The sequence below is a fragment of the Cibotium barometz genome, chromosome 50 (genome assembly GCF_041138505.1).
Source record: "Cibotium barometz isolate CiBa-2024 chromosome 50, ASM4113850v1, whole genome shotgun sequence".
Taxonomy (NCBI): domain Eukaryota; kingdom Viridiplantae; phylum Streptophyta; class Polypodiopsida; order Cyatheales; family Cibotiaceae; genus Cibotium; species Cibotium barometz.
Genome location: NC_141095.1, coordinates 40,652,289 through 40,668,309, shown reverse-complemented (window position 1 = coordinate 40,668,309; position 16,021 = coordinate 40,652,289). Strand labels below are relative to the sequence as shown.

Sequence of the window (16,021 nt, the reverse complement as noted above, 5' to 3'; positions counted from 1 at the left end):
ATGTAAGAGGCTGGAGGAAGAGTTGTTGGCTTCCAAGGTTGAGATAAATAAATTAGAAACAATGCTAGTGGTTGTAGCGAGGCAGCCCATAAAATAGCCCAAAAGGTAGCCAGAGCCACAACATTTAAAGCACGGCTGATACTAGAATGAATGAAGAGGCAACTACTACTACACTCAACTCCTTCAAGTAAAGTCTCTTCTTTACATGTGCTTCATCAACAACTTACATATCTACTGCTTGCATCAATGGCAGTTGATAACAGAAGAAAATTATCTAGAAACTTTGGATAGATCTTAGGATACAACTAAGCTCCACATTCTAAATTAGTACACGTAGAAGTTGTTTGTTTGCTTGAAGCTGGACCATTCGTGTCGTACCAGATGTGTGGATAAACTTAGAGATGAAGTTGATATATCCAAAGACACTAGGACCGTCGTGAAGGCTTAATCTTTGATTTGAATGTGGGCCCTACTTGTAGTCATCAATTGAAATATCATAAGCATTTTTATTTATTTTGATAAGATTAATTACTTCCATGGCCATCGCCTCTTCACTTTTAAAGACATGCATGAAGCAGATGGGCCGATAGCTATCTCGCAAACCCTTGGATCTTTCCATGACAGAAGAGGAATCTCAACTTCTTTGACTAGTGTCTTGCGAGGATGGGAGGATGGGTCACCTTTAGGAAGGAAATATGTTAACCACTCCGGTTAACGTGGCCTCCCCTAGTCTATTTTGTAAGGCACTGGACTATCTCTTTGTAAGTCTTGGCACTGCATACATATATGCAGCCTCAAATGTGCATATTGCAGTCAAGCCAAACAAGTGGAGGTTTTGCCTAAAGCAAACTAAGATGATAGAAAATGGGGAATTGAGAATGGCAACCAAAATGCTCATTTCCTTTCCATGTAAAACATGGACATGTTATTGCTCGAGACAATAACTATTCACAACACATATCATGCTTCGCCTATGGTATCTAAACCCTGCATTATTAATAGGTGACTAGACAAAGACAAACCTTGTCCTCACAAGCATGCCAGGTTTACAACATTTCTTCTAGAGCAAAAAGGGCATACTATAGACAAATGCATCAGCTTCACAACTTCTAGCCACAAACATGCCAAATTTATATTATTTCTTCTGAAGCAAAAGGCAGACACCCATGATACCATGATGCAGATGCTACTAACGGTAGAGTTCTGAATGTGCATCGTTGAGGTTGGCTTAAGCAAAAGTGAGTTGTAAGACAAAGCATACTAAAACTTGTTACAAGTTATACCAGAGTTGCCCTTAAAGCACAACATAGACCTGCTCACTTGGATGGATACCTAACATCAAAGGAGAGCAGTTGATGTTTGCTTACTTTTGAGCTGCAGAGGAAACCTCAGGTGAGGTATCTAAGGAGTTCAGATGCAGTGGCGATTGCCCCTCCAGTTATGGCTCCCTCGATCATTTTATCCCTGCTGTAAGTTTTTTCATCAAACGTGAAAAGGGCTCCCGTTAATGCACCTCCCAGTAGAGCATTTTTCTGTTTTTCAGATGACAGTAAACGTATTAAAAACCATACAGTCTGGATCTTAAAAGCTGGCCTTTTCAGATCAACAAAATGTAAAGTAGTAATGTTCTGTTTAGGTACAAGCCTTGTAAAATAGTGTTGGAAACTAAGCAAAGTACTTGAACAATTCCAAAATATTCACACCATCATATTACCAAAGAGTTGAAATTAATTGAAATACTGTACCAGTTAGCTTCTATCACTCCATGCTGCAAGAAAGGATAGGCAGAAAAGGAGAGAGAAAGAAAGAGATACCCAATCACGCTTTCCTCGAACTCTTTCCATCCCAAACTGCATTCCACTATAAACACCAGCAACCACACCTGAAAATCATAAACAATATTAACTTCTAAGTTTACCCCTCAACCCTTTTAAAAATCTCCTTTTCCAGAGTGTACCAATTTTTTCCTTCAACAGAAAAGTTTGGATCTACTCACAACGCTTGGACCAATCAAATCCAATATTCATAAAAAAGTCAACATGCTTTCCCTTATTCACGTTACTACTTGAACGATTTTTATCTTTAAGACAATCTTTTTACAGATCTTAAAACACACCTAGATTGACCACACAAGAAGTCGTCTTTACAAATAATAAAAGTTACATGATACCCTTCAAATTTGATGCATCACGCAATGCCATTTGGCCTGAGGACAAATATATGAAATGCTACTAACCTTAATAAAAAGTTTCATTATCCCATCCCATGGGTAATTTAGATCTACAAGTAACCGCTCACTTTCTAAAGAAAAAAACAGCTGGTCATAGATTGGGAAAAGTCTATAGCCTGGTCTATTAATGACAATAGAGTCCCTTGAGACTATCAAGAATATTGATGAAGATGTCTATTGCATGTCTGACCTTGCAGCGTTGTATATCATGTTGATTAGCTTCCTGTGGATGAAAATCGAATGTGCACGTTGTTGGTTGCATCCACATATAGAAACGCCTTTCTTGCATGGCCTAGACTCCTTAATGAAGGATAATTCCAATAGAAATGTGGTAATGTGGACCTAATCAACTGCATGATTAATGGCCATCTTAGTCAGTTGGTAATCATAGAAAGTGTGATTGGAGATATTCATGAACCAACTCGCCACCTAGGGTGGCAACTTAGGCTAAACATTATATATATACTAGGCAAATAACAATCATTAGAGGCCGGCATATCATATTTCTTTGTACAGTACTATTCAGTCCACTTTTTTTAGTGAGTCTTATTAAACTTGATCGATCCGCTTCCTGCAGATAAAAATCGAATGTGCACATTGTTGATTGCATCCACATGTTATGCAAATTGTACAAAATTACCGTTCTTATAGAAACGCCTTTCTTGCATGGCCTAGACTCTCCTTAATGAAGGATGATTCCAATAGAAATGTGGTAATGTGGATCTAATCAACTGCATGATTAATGGCCATCTTAGTCAGTTGGTAATCATAGAAAGTGTGATTGGAGATATTCACGTACCAACTCACCACCTAGGTTGGCAACTTAGGCTAAACATTATATATATACTAGGCAAATAACAATCATTAGAGGCCGGCATATCATATTTCTTTGTACAGTACTATTCAGTCCACTTTTTTTCGTGAGTCTTATTAAACTTGATCGATCCTTAGAACTTGTCCGTACTCATTTGATTTTGTTGAATTTCATGGTAGAGCTGCAGCTATAGAGGCACGAAGAATACATGGCTATGGAGTGTAAACAACAAACAGTGAGGGAGAAAGGTTACAGAAAGAACAAAGATCTTGGAGAGAGAGTAGTACACAACTCAATGACGTGATTTTTTCAATGAAGTACATGCACCTTTATAGGTTACAAAGTTTCCCCAATGACATCATTGCTTATGTCAAGCACATACAAATACCTAGATATTATTAGATACCCTTCTAAGAGGTGGTTCACACACAGACAAGACACACACTACCACTCTCTAGGAGGCGGTTCAGACACACAATACCTTGATCACAACTTGAACAAACTCTCCCTCAAGGACTGCCTCATATTGTGTCAACGATAAATCTAGGCTCATGGTTTCTCATGCCAGTTTTCCTTGTCAAGGATAAATCACATGGCTCTAGTTTCACAAGCCAAATACGGGGTCCCAAGGGTAAGGACATACAAGAGATCAGGTCACACAAAAGAAAACAACACACACCATGGACTTAAAAGCCCAATCATCAGTACGATAGTTGGCCTCTTGTATGGAAGGCTCTTCAACAATATTAGCAGTGTTTTTCTTTGAATAGCAATCTTTTTCAAGATGATTATTTTTTCCACACATACCACAAGGATTTAGGCTAAAACAATCCTTTTTCAAGATGATTGCTTTTCCCACATATGCCACAAGGATTTAGGCTCAAACAATCCTTTTCCAAGATGATTGCTTTTTCCACATATACCACAACAATTTAGACTAAAACAATCCTTTTCCAAGTGATTGCTTTTCCCATATAATCTGCAAGCTTTACATTTGGCTTGTCCTCTGTATGAGCCCTTGGACTTTACAACAAAACCTTGTTTTGTGACAACTTTAGTTGACCTTTGCTGCTTCTTTCTTTCTTCTTCCTGTAAAGAACTAATGATTCCCTCAAAGGTAAGATTAAGAATGTTCTTCAAGGTGGTCACCAAGTTGTCACACTCCTCATGTATGCTTTTGAGAAGCACTGCCACAACATCATCTTCACTTGCTGGAGACTGAACTGCAGCTAGTTGAGTCATGAGACTCCTCATTTTGTTCACATGTGCAGCAAGAGATTCTCATGTCTTCAATTGCAACTCAAAGAAGGTGATTTTTGAAGATAGCTTTGAGTTTTTAGCACTAGCACCGAGGAGCAAATCAAGTTTTTTCCAAGCTTCACCTGGTGATTCTAGATCAAAAATGTGATGCAAATAATCATCACCCAAGCCAAGAGCAATGATGGCATATGCCGTCTTTGCTCTAAATAGATTCTGTTGTGTTCTCGGATCTTCTTCATTGATTGCATCAACATCCGAGGAAAAAATTGCATTGGTCATGCTCTTCACCAAACCTCGAAAGTTTTCTTTCATTAAATGAAACTTTTGCCGCGGTGGAAACCTTGGAGATTAAACTTGTCTATGAACATGTCAGAGCTCATCGTTGCAGAGAAGCTAGAGGACTATATATATATATATATACTAGAATTAGGGTTTCCAAACATAGGAGTTTTCAAAAATGATGATGTAGCAAGCTGTAGCGACCCTTTAATGCTTGATATATGTCCTCAATTTTGAGAAATGATGGGGGATTTAAGATTAATGCTCTAGAGTAGAATTTTCAAAAAATTTAAAAACCTTCAATTTGACCTCACAAATATTTTGAAGAAGCACAAGTTCACCCTCCTCTTTCTTTGTTCATTAAGGTGCTAACGTGTATGTGCAAAAGGTTGGGTAATTGCAACAAGCAGCTCAACGGCAGCAACAAGCAGAGAAGTTGCTGGTTAGTGAAGAAAATGGCGGTAGCTTGTGGTCGCTCACGGCGGCCAGCGGAACTTCAGCAGTGAGGTGGCAGTGAGGCGCTTGGTCGGGCTGAAGTGCGGGAGCTGCTACACTTAGTATGACTATTCTACAACATGTACATGTACGGATCTACTCAATACAGATTTACGGATTGCTTGCGAGTGTACAGACATTTACAAGGCAGTATCAACCTAAATCTCTCATACCATGTTGAATTTCATGGTAGAGCTACAGCTATGAAGAGTCGAAGAAATACATGACTATAGAGTGTAAACAACAAATATTGAAGGAGAGAAGGTTAGAGAGAACAAAGCTCTTGGAGAGAGAGAGAGAGAGAGAGAGAGAGAGAGAGAGAGAGAGAGAGAGAAGTACACAACTCAATGATGTGACTATTGATTGATTTTTTCAATGAAGTACATGCACCTTTACAAGTTACAAAGCTTGTCCCAATGACAGCACTTCTTATGTCAAGCACACACAAATATCTAGATATTATTTGATACATCTCTAAGTGGTGGTTCACACATAGACAGGACACTTACACACTACCACTCTCTGGGAGGTGGTTACACACAAGCAATACCTTGATCCCAACGCATTCAATACATTACTTCAGTGTGATCCACACTTCTATATTGTCTCTCTTTTTCAATTTGTATCAAAGCAAGTTCTAGGTTGACATAAGTCTCACTGTGGATTCTATTGATTTAGCCACCCTCCTATTTTGTCACTATAGGAAGGGATGATGAAGCTTCTTGATTTCTCTTTTTAATCTTGCTTAGCGAAATCTATCTAAATATAAATTTTCTATTTACTTTGAAGCTTTTGTGAGTTTTAGCATTAGAAAATTAATTTGCTATATTTGAGTTAGCGTAGCTTTCTCTATTTCTAAGAGATTTCTATTACGTTAGGATTTTTGAGAAAAATTATCTTATTTACAGACTCTAGGTTGTGTAGAGATTTCTTAGTTAGATCTTGGGGAGTGGAAAAATTTGCATTTCATTTCAACATACTACCTGATTCGGATTGTTTGAGTCAAAAATATCTTCCAAAGATACGAGTCTTTCATTATTTTTGTTAAGAGAGCTTTATTAGCCACGAAATTTTGTGAAAATCTTGGTCTTATTTATCATGCTCCTTTACAACAATCCTCATCGAATTCTCAACCATAGTTGCCAGGCATTTCATGAAACGCGTTTCATAAACATTCCTTTCAAATCCCAAACGTTTCATACAAAACGGGGGGTTACAGGGCCCAAAATGTGTATGTAAGTTTATAATATGTGAAAAATATGTTGCCTTCCTTGCAAAACAATATTAAACATGCATCATTTACACATTAAAACATGTTTTCAACTGAAAACTAAAGAATCTGGGTAAAAAACGCTTAAATTGTACAGTTCCCAGCTGGACACGAATGAAACGCGTTTCATTCGTATGAAACCTTTATGAAACGTTTCGTTTCATTCAAACTGAATGAAACGCGTTTCATTGCAACTATGTTCTCAACACATTTGGGATGATACTTTTTCTTTATCTAAAATCACACGTTATTTGATTTTTATGAGCCTACTTAATATAAGCCAAAATCCATTTAGCAAATTCTTCTACCAAGTTAGAGCTACTAACTTTTCAAATTTTAGTTCCATCCGATAAGGGAAGCTTGGGATATTGCATTCTGAATTTTGCAGCCAATTGACTAGTTCAAAAGAGCCCACTATGGAGTTATGTTGTGATAGTCTTCAAGCTTCTTACAAATTTTAAAGACATTTGGACTCTTTCTGTAAGAGCTGCACCAATTTGGTGAGAGGACACAAAAGAGGCATCAGAGGCGTTTGGTACGAGGCGGGTATGGTAAGCGCCTCAAAAGACTCGTATTTTTTAGAGACGTTAGAGGCATGTATGTATATATATATACATGTATATATATATGAGACGTTAGAGGTATGTAACGTCTCTAAAATATATATATCTATATATATATAGTGATAGATAGATATAATATATATAGTGAAAGTTGAGAGAAGAAGAAGAAGAATGTATTATCGTTCTCTGGGAGCCTTGAGGGAGGGAGAGAGAGGGTGTGTATGAGAGAGAGAGAGAGAGAGAGAGAGAGAGAGAGAGAGACTAGAGTGTGTATGTATGAGCCTTGAGGGAGGGAGAGAGAGGGTGTGTATGAGAGGGAGAGAGAGAGTGTGTGTGAAAGAAAGAAAGCTGTATTAAACGTCCGCAAAAGGCCAAAATGACCTATGAGACCAAAATAGTCCATCATCATCATCATCTGGATACATCATTAAGATTCAAGGATACAAAGTAAAATGAAATGAACCGGTAGAGTATTGAGAGAGCTCCAAAAGTGGGTATAAGAAACATCATCATCCTAGTGTGTTTGAAGTTTGAACTTTGAACTTTGGGTCTTGAGAAAGGCTTTAGGGAGGGAGGGAGAGAATGAGGGAGAGAAAGAGAGTGTGTGTGAGAGGGGCTGCCTTGGGCCCTTAAAGCCCTCGTCTAAAGACTCAAACCAACAAAGAAAAAAAAATGTGGACGCCTTCATCAGGCAGTCGTACGCCTCGACGCCTCGAACCCCTCGTACACCTCGAACCACGTCTCGTAACAACTATGGGTGAAACATGGAACAGTTTTGGACAGCTTTTGGAGATGTTTGTATCTTGGTATTGGATAGTTTATCTAGGCAAGAATTGTGCTGATGCTTTGTGGAAAATCCAGTGATGATTGCACCCGCATCTTGGTATCTTGTAAAAGCTTCTATGTGAATAAAGTTTCTAAGGGGGGGACGGCCATTCCGGCTTAGTGCGGTGTGTTTGTATTTTATATTGTTCTTTCGCTATGTTATCATGCTCTGTTTGGTATTTGAAGTGTTGGTCTATTCTATTGTATTGTTGCTCCTGGTCCCCACCCCGTATCATGTGCACAGTGTGTATCTACCATGTGCTACACGCACACAAGACTAGCTTCGAGGTTTGGGAAAGCTTGGAGCTAGGTAAGCTGATTGGCGAGCTGAGATATGGATAGACTAACGAGCACGGACACCCTAGTATGGACGGACGGGCGCCCAAGTGTAGACACCCGAAGAATGGCCAAGAGCCTATAAAAGGGTGGCCAAGGTTAGTCATTAGTTCATAGAGTCTCGCGTGTCTTTGTGAGAGCTCTATGGTCAGGAGCCTGGATATAGTGCAAACGTGCACCTGCTTTATGCAGCGGAGGCCGGCAGCAGTTGTGGCAGTATGGGACATCACGCGGTAGAGATTGGTCGATACGTCCATCTAGTTAGCTCAGCTCGTGACTCGGTGGGGATAGCCAAGACTTGTGGGCTTGCCCACGGCTGTCAGTTCACGTTTGTTTGGTTTGTTTGCAAGTTTCGAGTCTTGTACCAGAGCGTTCTACGAGGTGATCCTATGGGGATTTGACTGTGGTATCATGGCTTTCTCTTCGCACATAAGGCTGCGCACAACACCCAGACGTCACTTCTCTCTCTCTCTCTCTCTCTCTCTCTCTCTCTTTTACGAACAGCCAACTGGCTTTTTCCTCTTTTCTCTCTCAAACTGTTTACATAGTTGAAAAAAAAACACATCCAGGCTTCTTCTTTGCAAAAAACACATCCAGGCTTCTTCTTTGCAAAGCAAACAACCCATACTAGACCAAACCTACATCAAGGGTTCCTACAATGCAAAAGCAACATGCTGAACTTGAAAAAACAGCAGTATACACATAAAAACAGCAATCTTCTCGAACTGATACCTTTTCTTAGACCTCATCTTCTCCACCTACTGACTTGCTCGTTCTCGAGGCTTGGTCTGATACCACTGTCAAATCCCCATACGATCACCTCATAGAACACTCCTGGTACAAGACTCGAAACCTGCAAACAAACCAAACAAACGTGAAGGGGTGAAGGCCTAACTCACCTCCCAACCTTGACAGCCGTGGGCAAGCCCACAAGTCTTGGCTGTCCCCACTGAGCCACGAGCTGAGCTAACTAGATGGATGTACCGACCAATCTCTACCTCGTGACGTCCCATACCGCCACGAAGCTACCCTCGCGAACCTCGAGACTGCTGCCAGCCTCGGCTGCATAAAGCAGGTGCACGTCTTCACTAGACCCAGGCTCCTGACCATAGAGCTCTCACAAAAACACACGAGACTCTAAGAACTAATGACTAACCTTGGCCACCCTTTTATAGGCTCTTGGCCGGTCACCGGGTGTCCACACTTGGGCGCCCGCTCGTCCATACTAGGGTGCCCACCCGTTAGTCTATCCCTAACTCAGCTCGCCAATCAGCCTGCCTAGCTCCAAGCTTCCCAAAACCTTGAAGCTGGTCCAATGTGTATCTACTGTGTGCTACACACACACAAGACTAGCTTCGAGGTTCAGGAGGTGAGTCACGCCTGCACCCCCTTCACGTTTGTTTCGTTCTACGAGGTGATCCTCTGGGGATTTGACAGTGGTATCAAAGCAAGCCTCGTGAACGAGCAAGTCGGTAGGTAGAGAAGATGAGGTCTAAGAAAAGATATGCGTTCATGAAGATTGCTGTTTTTCTGTGTATACTGCTGTTTTTTCAAGTTCAACATGTTGCTTTTGCATCGTAGAAACCCGTGATGAAGGTGTGGTCTTGTATGGGCTGTTTGCTTTGCAAAGAAGAAGGGCTCGATGTGCTTGAAACTGTATGAACAGTTAGAGGAAGAAGAAAAAGCCAGCCGACTATTAAGAGAGAGAGAGAGAGAGAGAGAGAGAGAGAGAGAGAGAGAGAGAAGAAGCAAAGGCTGTTCATGTCTGTGTATCGCTTGAAGATTGCGCAACTTACATGTATGAGGACGCCAGCCGCAAGGTCACCTCACCAGTCGCAAGCGACAGTACACGCAGGCGGATAGGATGGTGTACGTGGGCAGGCGGGACTTGCATACGGGCTGTATGTGCAGCCAGGCGCAGGCTGGCACAGGCGCCCATGTGGATGTGCAGGCAGCCAAGTACACGCACAGGCGGTTATGGCGAGGTACACGCGTAGGGACCAACCGAGTGCAAGCGGCTAACCATGTGTGCAAGTGGTCCACGCAAGCAGGCGGGCGCTAATTACAAGCGAGAGGCTGAGGAAAAAAAAAGCGAAAAGCAAACGCCAGCACCGGGTGGAGTTTTTTTTTGTTTTCGTTTATTTTAAAAAAAAAACCCACGTCACGCTTTGCTTTTCTTTGCTTTTGTTTTTTTGCTTAACCTTAGAAAGGGTTTAAAAAACCCATGCTTTGCTTTATAAGTGATTTTTTTTTAAGAAAACAATATATATATATATATATATATATATATATATATATATATATATATATATATATAACCAAAAAAAACACACAAAAGCAAAAGCTAAGTTAGCTTTTGGGGAAGCCTATATATTCCCCTTAAGCGGGCTTCTTGCCACACATCTTCAAGCTCTCAAGCTCTCTAGCACTCTTCCTTGTGCAAGATAAATCTTTCTCTCATCTTACCCTCTTCAAGATGTTCTTGACCCAAGAATCCGAGTTGGAGCCCATTTCGGAATGTGACGACTTGCCGGCTACGGAAGCCACCAATGGCGATCTTTTCGACGATTATGTGTCAAAATCAGATTTCCGAGAGTTTAAAATTGCTCTTGAAGCTTCTTCCTCGGAATGTCAAGCACAAATCGCCGCGCATTTACATAACTCCATCTCTTTGTTGACCACTACTCTATCTACTCTTTCGGGTATGGATACTTTGGCAACTACTTTAGGCCCCAATATTACTCCAGAACAGTTTGGGGGCAAGCAAAAGCAGCATACCAAAGACGTAGTGGACACTTGGCTACATAAGTGACAAGTCCATTTTCAGTTTCATCCATATGACGATGGCAAAAAAATCCAATTAGCAGTAAGTTTCCTCTTAGGCAAAGCTTTGCTTTGGTGGAAAGAACTCAACCCTAAACCAACAACCTGGCCCAGTTCGAAGACGTCTTCAAGAAAGAATTCCTTAAGAAAGAGGATGACTGTGATGTTGTTGCCAGGTTTGCTACTTTGACCATGACCTCGTAGAACCTCACTTATGAGGTCTACCTCCAAAAATTTAGAGACTTGCAGATGAAAGCTACGAAGATGGATTCCACCACTCTTTCGGGTTTCTTCGTAGCCAGTTTACCCAACTCATACCGTTTACAGGTTAAAAACAACAAATCCAAAACTTTGGACAAGGCCATTCATTCCGCTCGTATCTATGATGATACAATGGTCTCTTCCAAGTCTAAATCCGTTACCAAGCACGGGAACAAGCACAAAAGGAATTTCTCTGCACCGATGGCTAGCACGACACAAGGAAAGTCTTCGAACCAACCTTCGAAGAATTCAACTTCAACCCCGGTAAAGAAAAAACGTCTCCTTAAGGCTTTGAAGCTCAAGAAAGAGGGACGTTGCTTTATCTGCGAAGAAAAAGGGCATATGCGTAACGAGTACCCAAAGCAAAAGAGTGCAAAGACCAACGTAGGACCCAAGTCAAAGGCAGCTAACCAATTGTCTTTGACAGGTACGTCAGTTATTGTACTTTCTCGCCCTAGTTCATGTTCTGATTGTTTGTTCAAGGTTTTTGGGGTGCATGAACTTCTCCAAGTTTATGAAGAAGTGAATGGCCATAGAATCCACATTCTTCTAGACCCTGGCAGCTCACATAATTTTGTTAATTAGAAATTATACAGAAATTGGGTCTTGACACAACACCTAGCCATTATACCTATGAGGTACACTATGAGGTACACCTACTTGCGGGTCGGCAAGTATGGGATCCAAAGGTGGAGAGCTATGGATCCAGATTCAAGACTAGGAATATACTCTGGAATGCTATATTATGCATCTACAGCATGTAGACTTGTTATTAGGGATTAAGTGGTTTAAGACTCTTCAAGTCCAGATAGATTGGTCTAGTCATATTTTTTCTTTTGAACATAGGAACACCCAATATAGTATCGTAGATAATTGTATACATCCCTTTCAAGGACCTCTTGTACATACAGTTGATTTTGGAAATATAATGGATTCTTCCTTGTATACTGCTTTCCATTGTGTCTTGATTCCACTTTCTTCATTTCTCATACCTTCTATGGATGTCAATGAATTAAGTGTGTTTGAAAGCAAAGAATTAAAGAAGACACTTAATTCGTTTCAAGATGTATTTCCTAAGGAACTACCATCGGAATTACGACCTGAAAGGGCAGTAGATTATCGTATTGACCTGGGCCCTGGTGCTCACCCTGTTAGTATTCCACCTTACAGGATGAGCCACACTGAGAAAGATGAGTTGGCCAAACAACTCGAAGATTATTTTAGGATGGGCAAGAAAATCACCTTGGGTGCACCTGTGTTGCTTAGGAGAAAGAAGGACAACACCTGGAGAATGTGTATAGATTACAAGAGATTGAACAAGTTGACAACTAAGAACCGTTATCCTCTCCCTAGATCAGATGACCTGATTGACCGGTTAGCCAGAGCGAAGTATTTCACAAAGATAGATTTGCGTACTGGCTATCACCAGATACGTATTCATGAAAGGCATGTCGAAAGAACCGCCTTTCAGACTAGGTATGGCCATTACCAGTTTCTTGTATTACCTTTTGGGTTAACCAATGCTCCAGTCACTTTCCAATAAATGATGAACAATCTTTTTCGTGAACATTTGAAAAAATTTATGGTTGTGTTCCTGGAGGTTTTTTTGATATATAGTCGTACTCTTGAGGATCACGTTAGACACCTCACGATTGTCTTAACTATTTTAAGACAGAATCGACTGTATGCTAAATTAAGTAAATGTGAGTTTTTCATGAGACAGACATCATTTACTTGGGACACAAGATCACTAGAGATGGATCGAGCATTGACTATGACCGAGTTCAGAAGGTTCTGGCCTGGCCTATACCGCAGACAGTAAAACAACTTCGTTCTTTTCTCGGTTTTGTTGTTTTTCTTCGAAAATCTTTAGTCAATCAAGTATGTGTGTGATGCCGATGATTTGAGAGGAAGGAAAGCTCGATGGGTTGAATTAACGCAAGATTTTGATTTTGAGATTCGTTATAGAAAAGGGTCCATGAATAGTGTCGAGATGCGCTTAGTCGAATTGAAGAGGTAAATACTTTGTCGTTCACCAAGATTTCTACTAACTTATTTCAGTCATTGAGAGGGCTTTGCAAGACAGACAGTTATTTTGGTCCATTTTGGCAGAAGATCCAGGACGAGAGCTCATTGATTGACCAAGACTCAATGACTAAGCAGCCTACCACTCAGGCTGCAGGAGGCCAGTGGATGATTCGGAATGGTTTACTATTCCGTAATGACAAAATTTGTGTACCACATATTCCGAACATTAGGTCCAAGATTCTTAAGGAGTGTCACGACGCCCCTTCTGCTGGACACCCTGGGGTACACAGGATATTATCATTAGTGCAACACACTTTTTATTGGCCAAAGATGAAAGGGTATGTAGAAGATTACGTTCTCAAGTGTCAAGTTTGTCAAGCAAATAAAGCTGAACGCTTTAGACAGGCTGGGTTGTTGCATCCTTTGCAAATCCTAGGTAATAAATGGGAAAGTATTTCCATGGATTTTATTACCGGATTGCCAAGAACAAGTCAAGGCCACGATTCTATCTGGGTTGTGGTAGATCGCTTGACAAAAATGGCTAGATTTTTACCGACACGGAAGACCATTACAGCTACGCAATTAGCACAGCAGTTTATCGAGCAATTCTTTAGACTGTACGGGTTACTGCAAGACATAGTCAATGATAGGGACTCTAAGTTTACAAGTGACTTTTGGAGACTTGTTTTTGAGAAGTTGGAAACAACTTTGAATTTGAGTTCCTCAGATCATCCTCAATCTGATGGCCAGACTGAAGGAGTGAATCAAATTTTGGATTAGTTCAGTCACATATGAATTGGATTGCCTTTCTTATGTGAAAGTTCATCCTGTATTTCATATCAATAGACTTAAGAAAGTACTGGGTGGAATAAACCAGTTAGTTACTCCTCAAGAAATCATAGATGTCGAGGACATGACATTTGATCCACACGAACCTAAAAAGATTCTTGGATTTCGTGAAAGAAGATTGCATAATACGCTTATCACGGAATACAAGATCAAGTGGAAGGGTCGTGTTGAGGAGGACGCTACATGGGAGACATTGACTACTCTTCAGAGAGATTACCCTAGCTTTTTAGTGTGCTCAAGAGTGAGCTCTTAGAGGAAGGGGAGTATGTCATGTGCACAGTGTGTATTTACCGTGTGCTACACGTACACAAGACTAGCTTCGAGGTTTGGGGAAGCTTGGAGCTAGGCAGGCTGATTGGCGAGCTGAGTTAAGGATAGACTAACGGGCGAGCACCCTAGTATGGACGGGCGGGCATCCAAGTGTGAATGCCCGATGACCGACCAAGAGCCTATAAAAGGGTGGCCAAGGTTAGTCATTAGTTCATAGAGTCTCACGTGTCTTTGTGAGAGCTCTATGGTCAGGAGCGTGGATCTAGTCAGACGTGCACCTGCTTTATGCAGCCGAGGCTGACAGCAGTCTCGAGGCCCGCGAGGGTAGCTTCATGGCGGTATGGGACGTCACGAGGTAGAGATTGGTTGGTACGTCCATCTAGTTAGCTCAGCTCGTGGCTCGGTGGGGACAGCCAAGACTTGTGGCCTTGTCAACGGCTGTCAAGGTTGGGAGGTGAGTCAGGCCTACACCCCCTTCACGTTTGTTTGGTTTGTTTGCAGGTTTCGAGTCTTGTACCAGTAGCATTCTACGAGGTGATCCTATTGGGATTTAACACCCCGTTTGTGACAGAAACGTTGGTCCAGTTAGAGACCCATTAGAAGTGCACCGCACAACTGACTACCAAATAAATACCCAAGGCATCACTTATATAGTGATAATTGAAGCTATAAATAGCTAACTTGCTATAGATAGCCAGTAGCATGCTATTTCCTAATCCCACGCTCCCCTAATCTACCTAGATTAGGCTTGCTAACCCAAGGATTAGCTCAATTTACATAACATACTTTCCCTCCTCACACGTTTCCACTCTTGGAAACAAAATCTATCTAAGAAAGAAAACTGGGGAACCTATGTTGTATACTAGCAACTGTCTCCTAAGTTGAGTCCTTCTCCGTCCTATCTTTCCACTTAATTTTCTACTTAGGGATCAACTTATTTCTAAGTTGCAATTCCCTAAAATCTATCGTAGTTTATAGTACATGTGGAACATATGACAAGTCCTTAACCTAGTTCAAGCAAGTGGGCCAAGTAGTCAACAACTCTGCAAAAAACGGCTCAAGCAATGCTTGGATCCATTCGGCCATGTTCCGCATCGCTTGCAATTTACCAACGTACATGCCATACTTGGTGTCCTAAATTCTTCCATTCTCATGGACAACCCAACCTCATTCAGACCCGCCTTATCGGGCTCGCTACACATCAACACTCAATTTCCTATCTCAAACCATGTGTAAGAGTTGAAGAAAGTAGATAAGTAAGTGTCAAATAAAGTGGTGTGTTGGAGTTTTCACCGGAAGGAGCTTCTACACGGGCCCATCTTTTGCCCAATGCCCATGCACGACATCTGCAATATACACATGGACTCTGCATCTAGTAGACACATCAATAGACACTTTTTTCTCAAGCACATGCATGAAGCCTTATCGTCGACGGCGTTCCAGATACATTTGTGGATGGGGAGACAATGGCGGGCGCAATTTTCGTCTACACTATCATGTCCTACTAGAACAATGCCTTGGGTTCACTTATATAGAGCCGAAGTCCTTAACTTGGCCCTGCTTTTATTAGAAGTGCTTTCCTATAGTTCATTTAATAACTATGCCTCCTATTTAAAGGCTTCCTTCACTTAGTATGAAGGCATCCCCTAGCCAAGCACCCCTAACGTGAGATTAACTTGTTGGGTAGGAGGGAGAAGGACTCCGCCCGATTTAGGCCC

General features: G+C 41.2%; 1 protein-coding gene across 4 annotated transcripts in view; it reads right to left on the bottom strand.

The window, feature by feature from the left end:
• Positions 1-1,104: 1,104 nt before the first annotated feature.
• The window catches only part of LOC147610115 (outer envelope pore protein 16, chloroplastic-like), an 84,037-nt gene continuing 69,120 nt past the window's right edge, over positions 1,105-16,021 (bottom strand). For all 4 annotated transcript variants that reach the window (XM_086786758.1, XM_086786756.1, XM_086786760.1 and 1 more), the window contains 2 exons: positions 1,815-1,882; positions 1,105-1,532 (listed from right to left, as the gene is read on the bottom strand). In XM_086786758.1, coding sequence (XP_086642884.1) covers positions 1,505-1,532; positions 1,815-1,882 — 96 coding nt within the window. In that variant the 3' untranslated portion in view covers positions 1,105-1,504. The remainder of the gene's footprint in view (positions 1,533-1,814; positions 1,883-16,021) is intronic.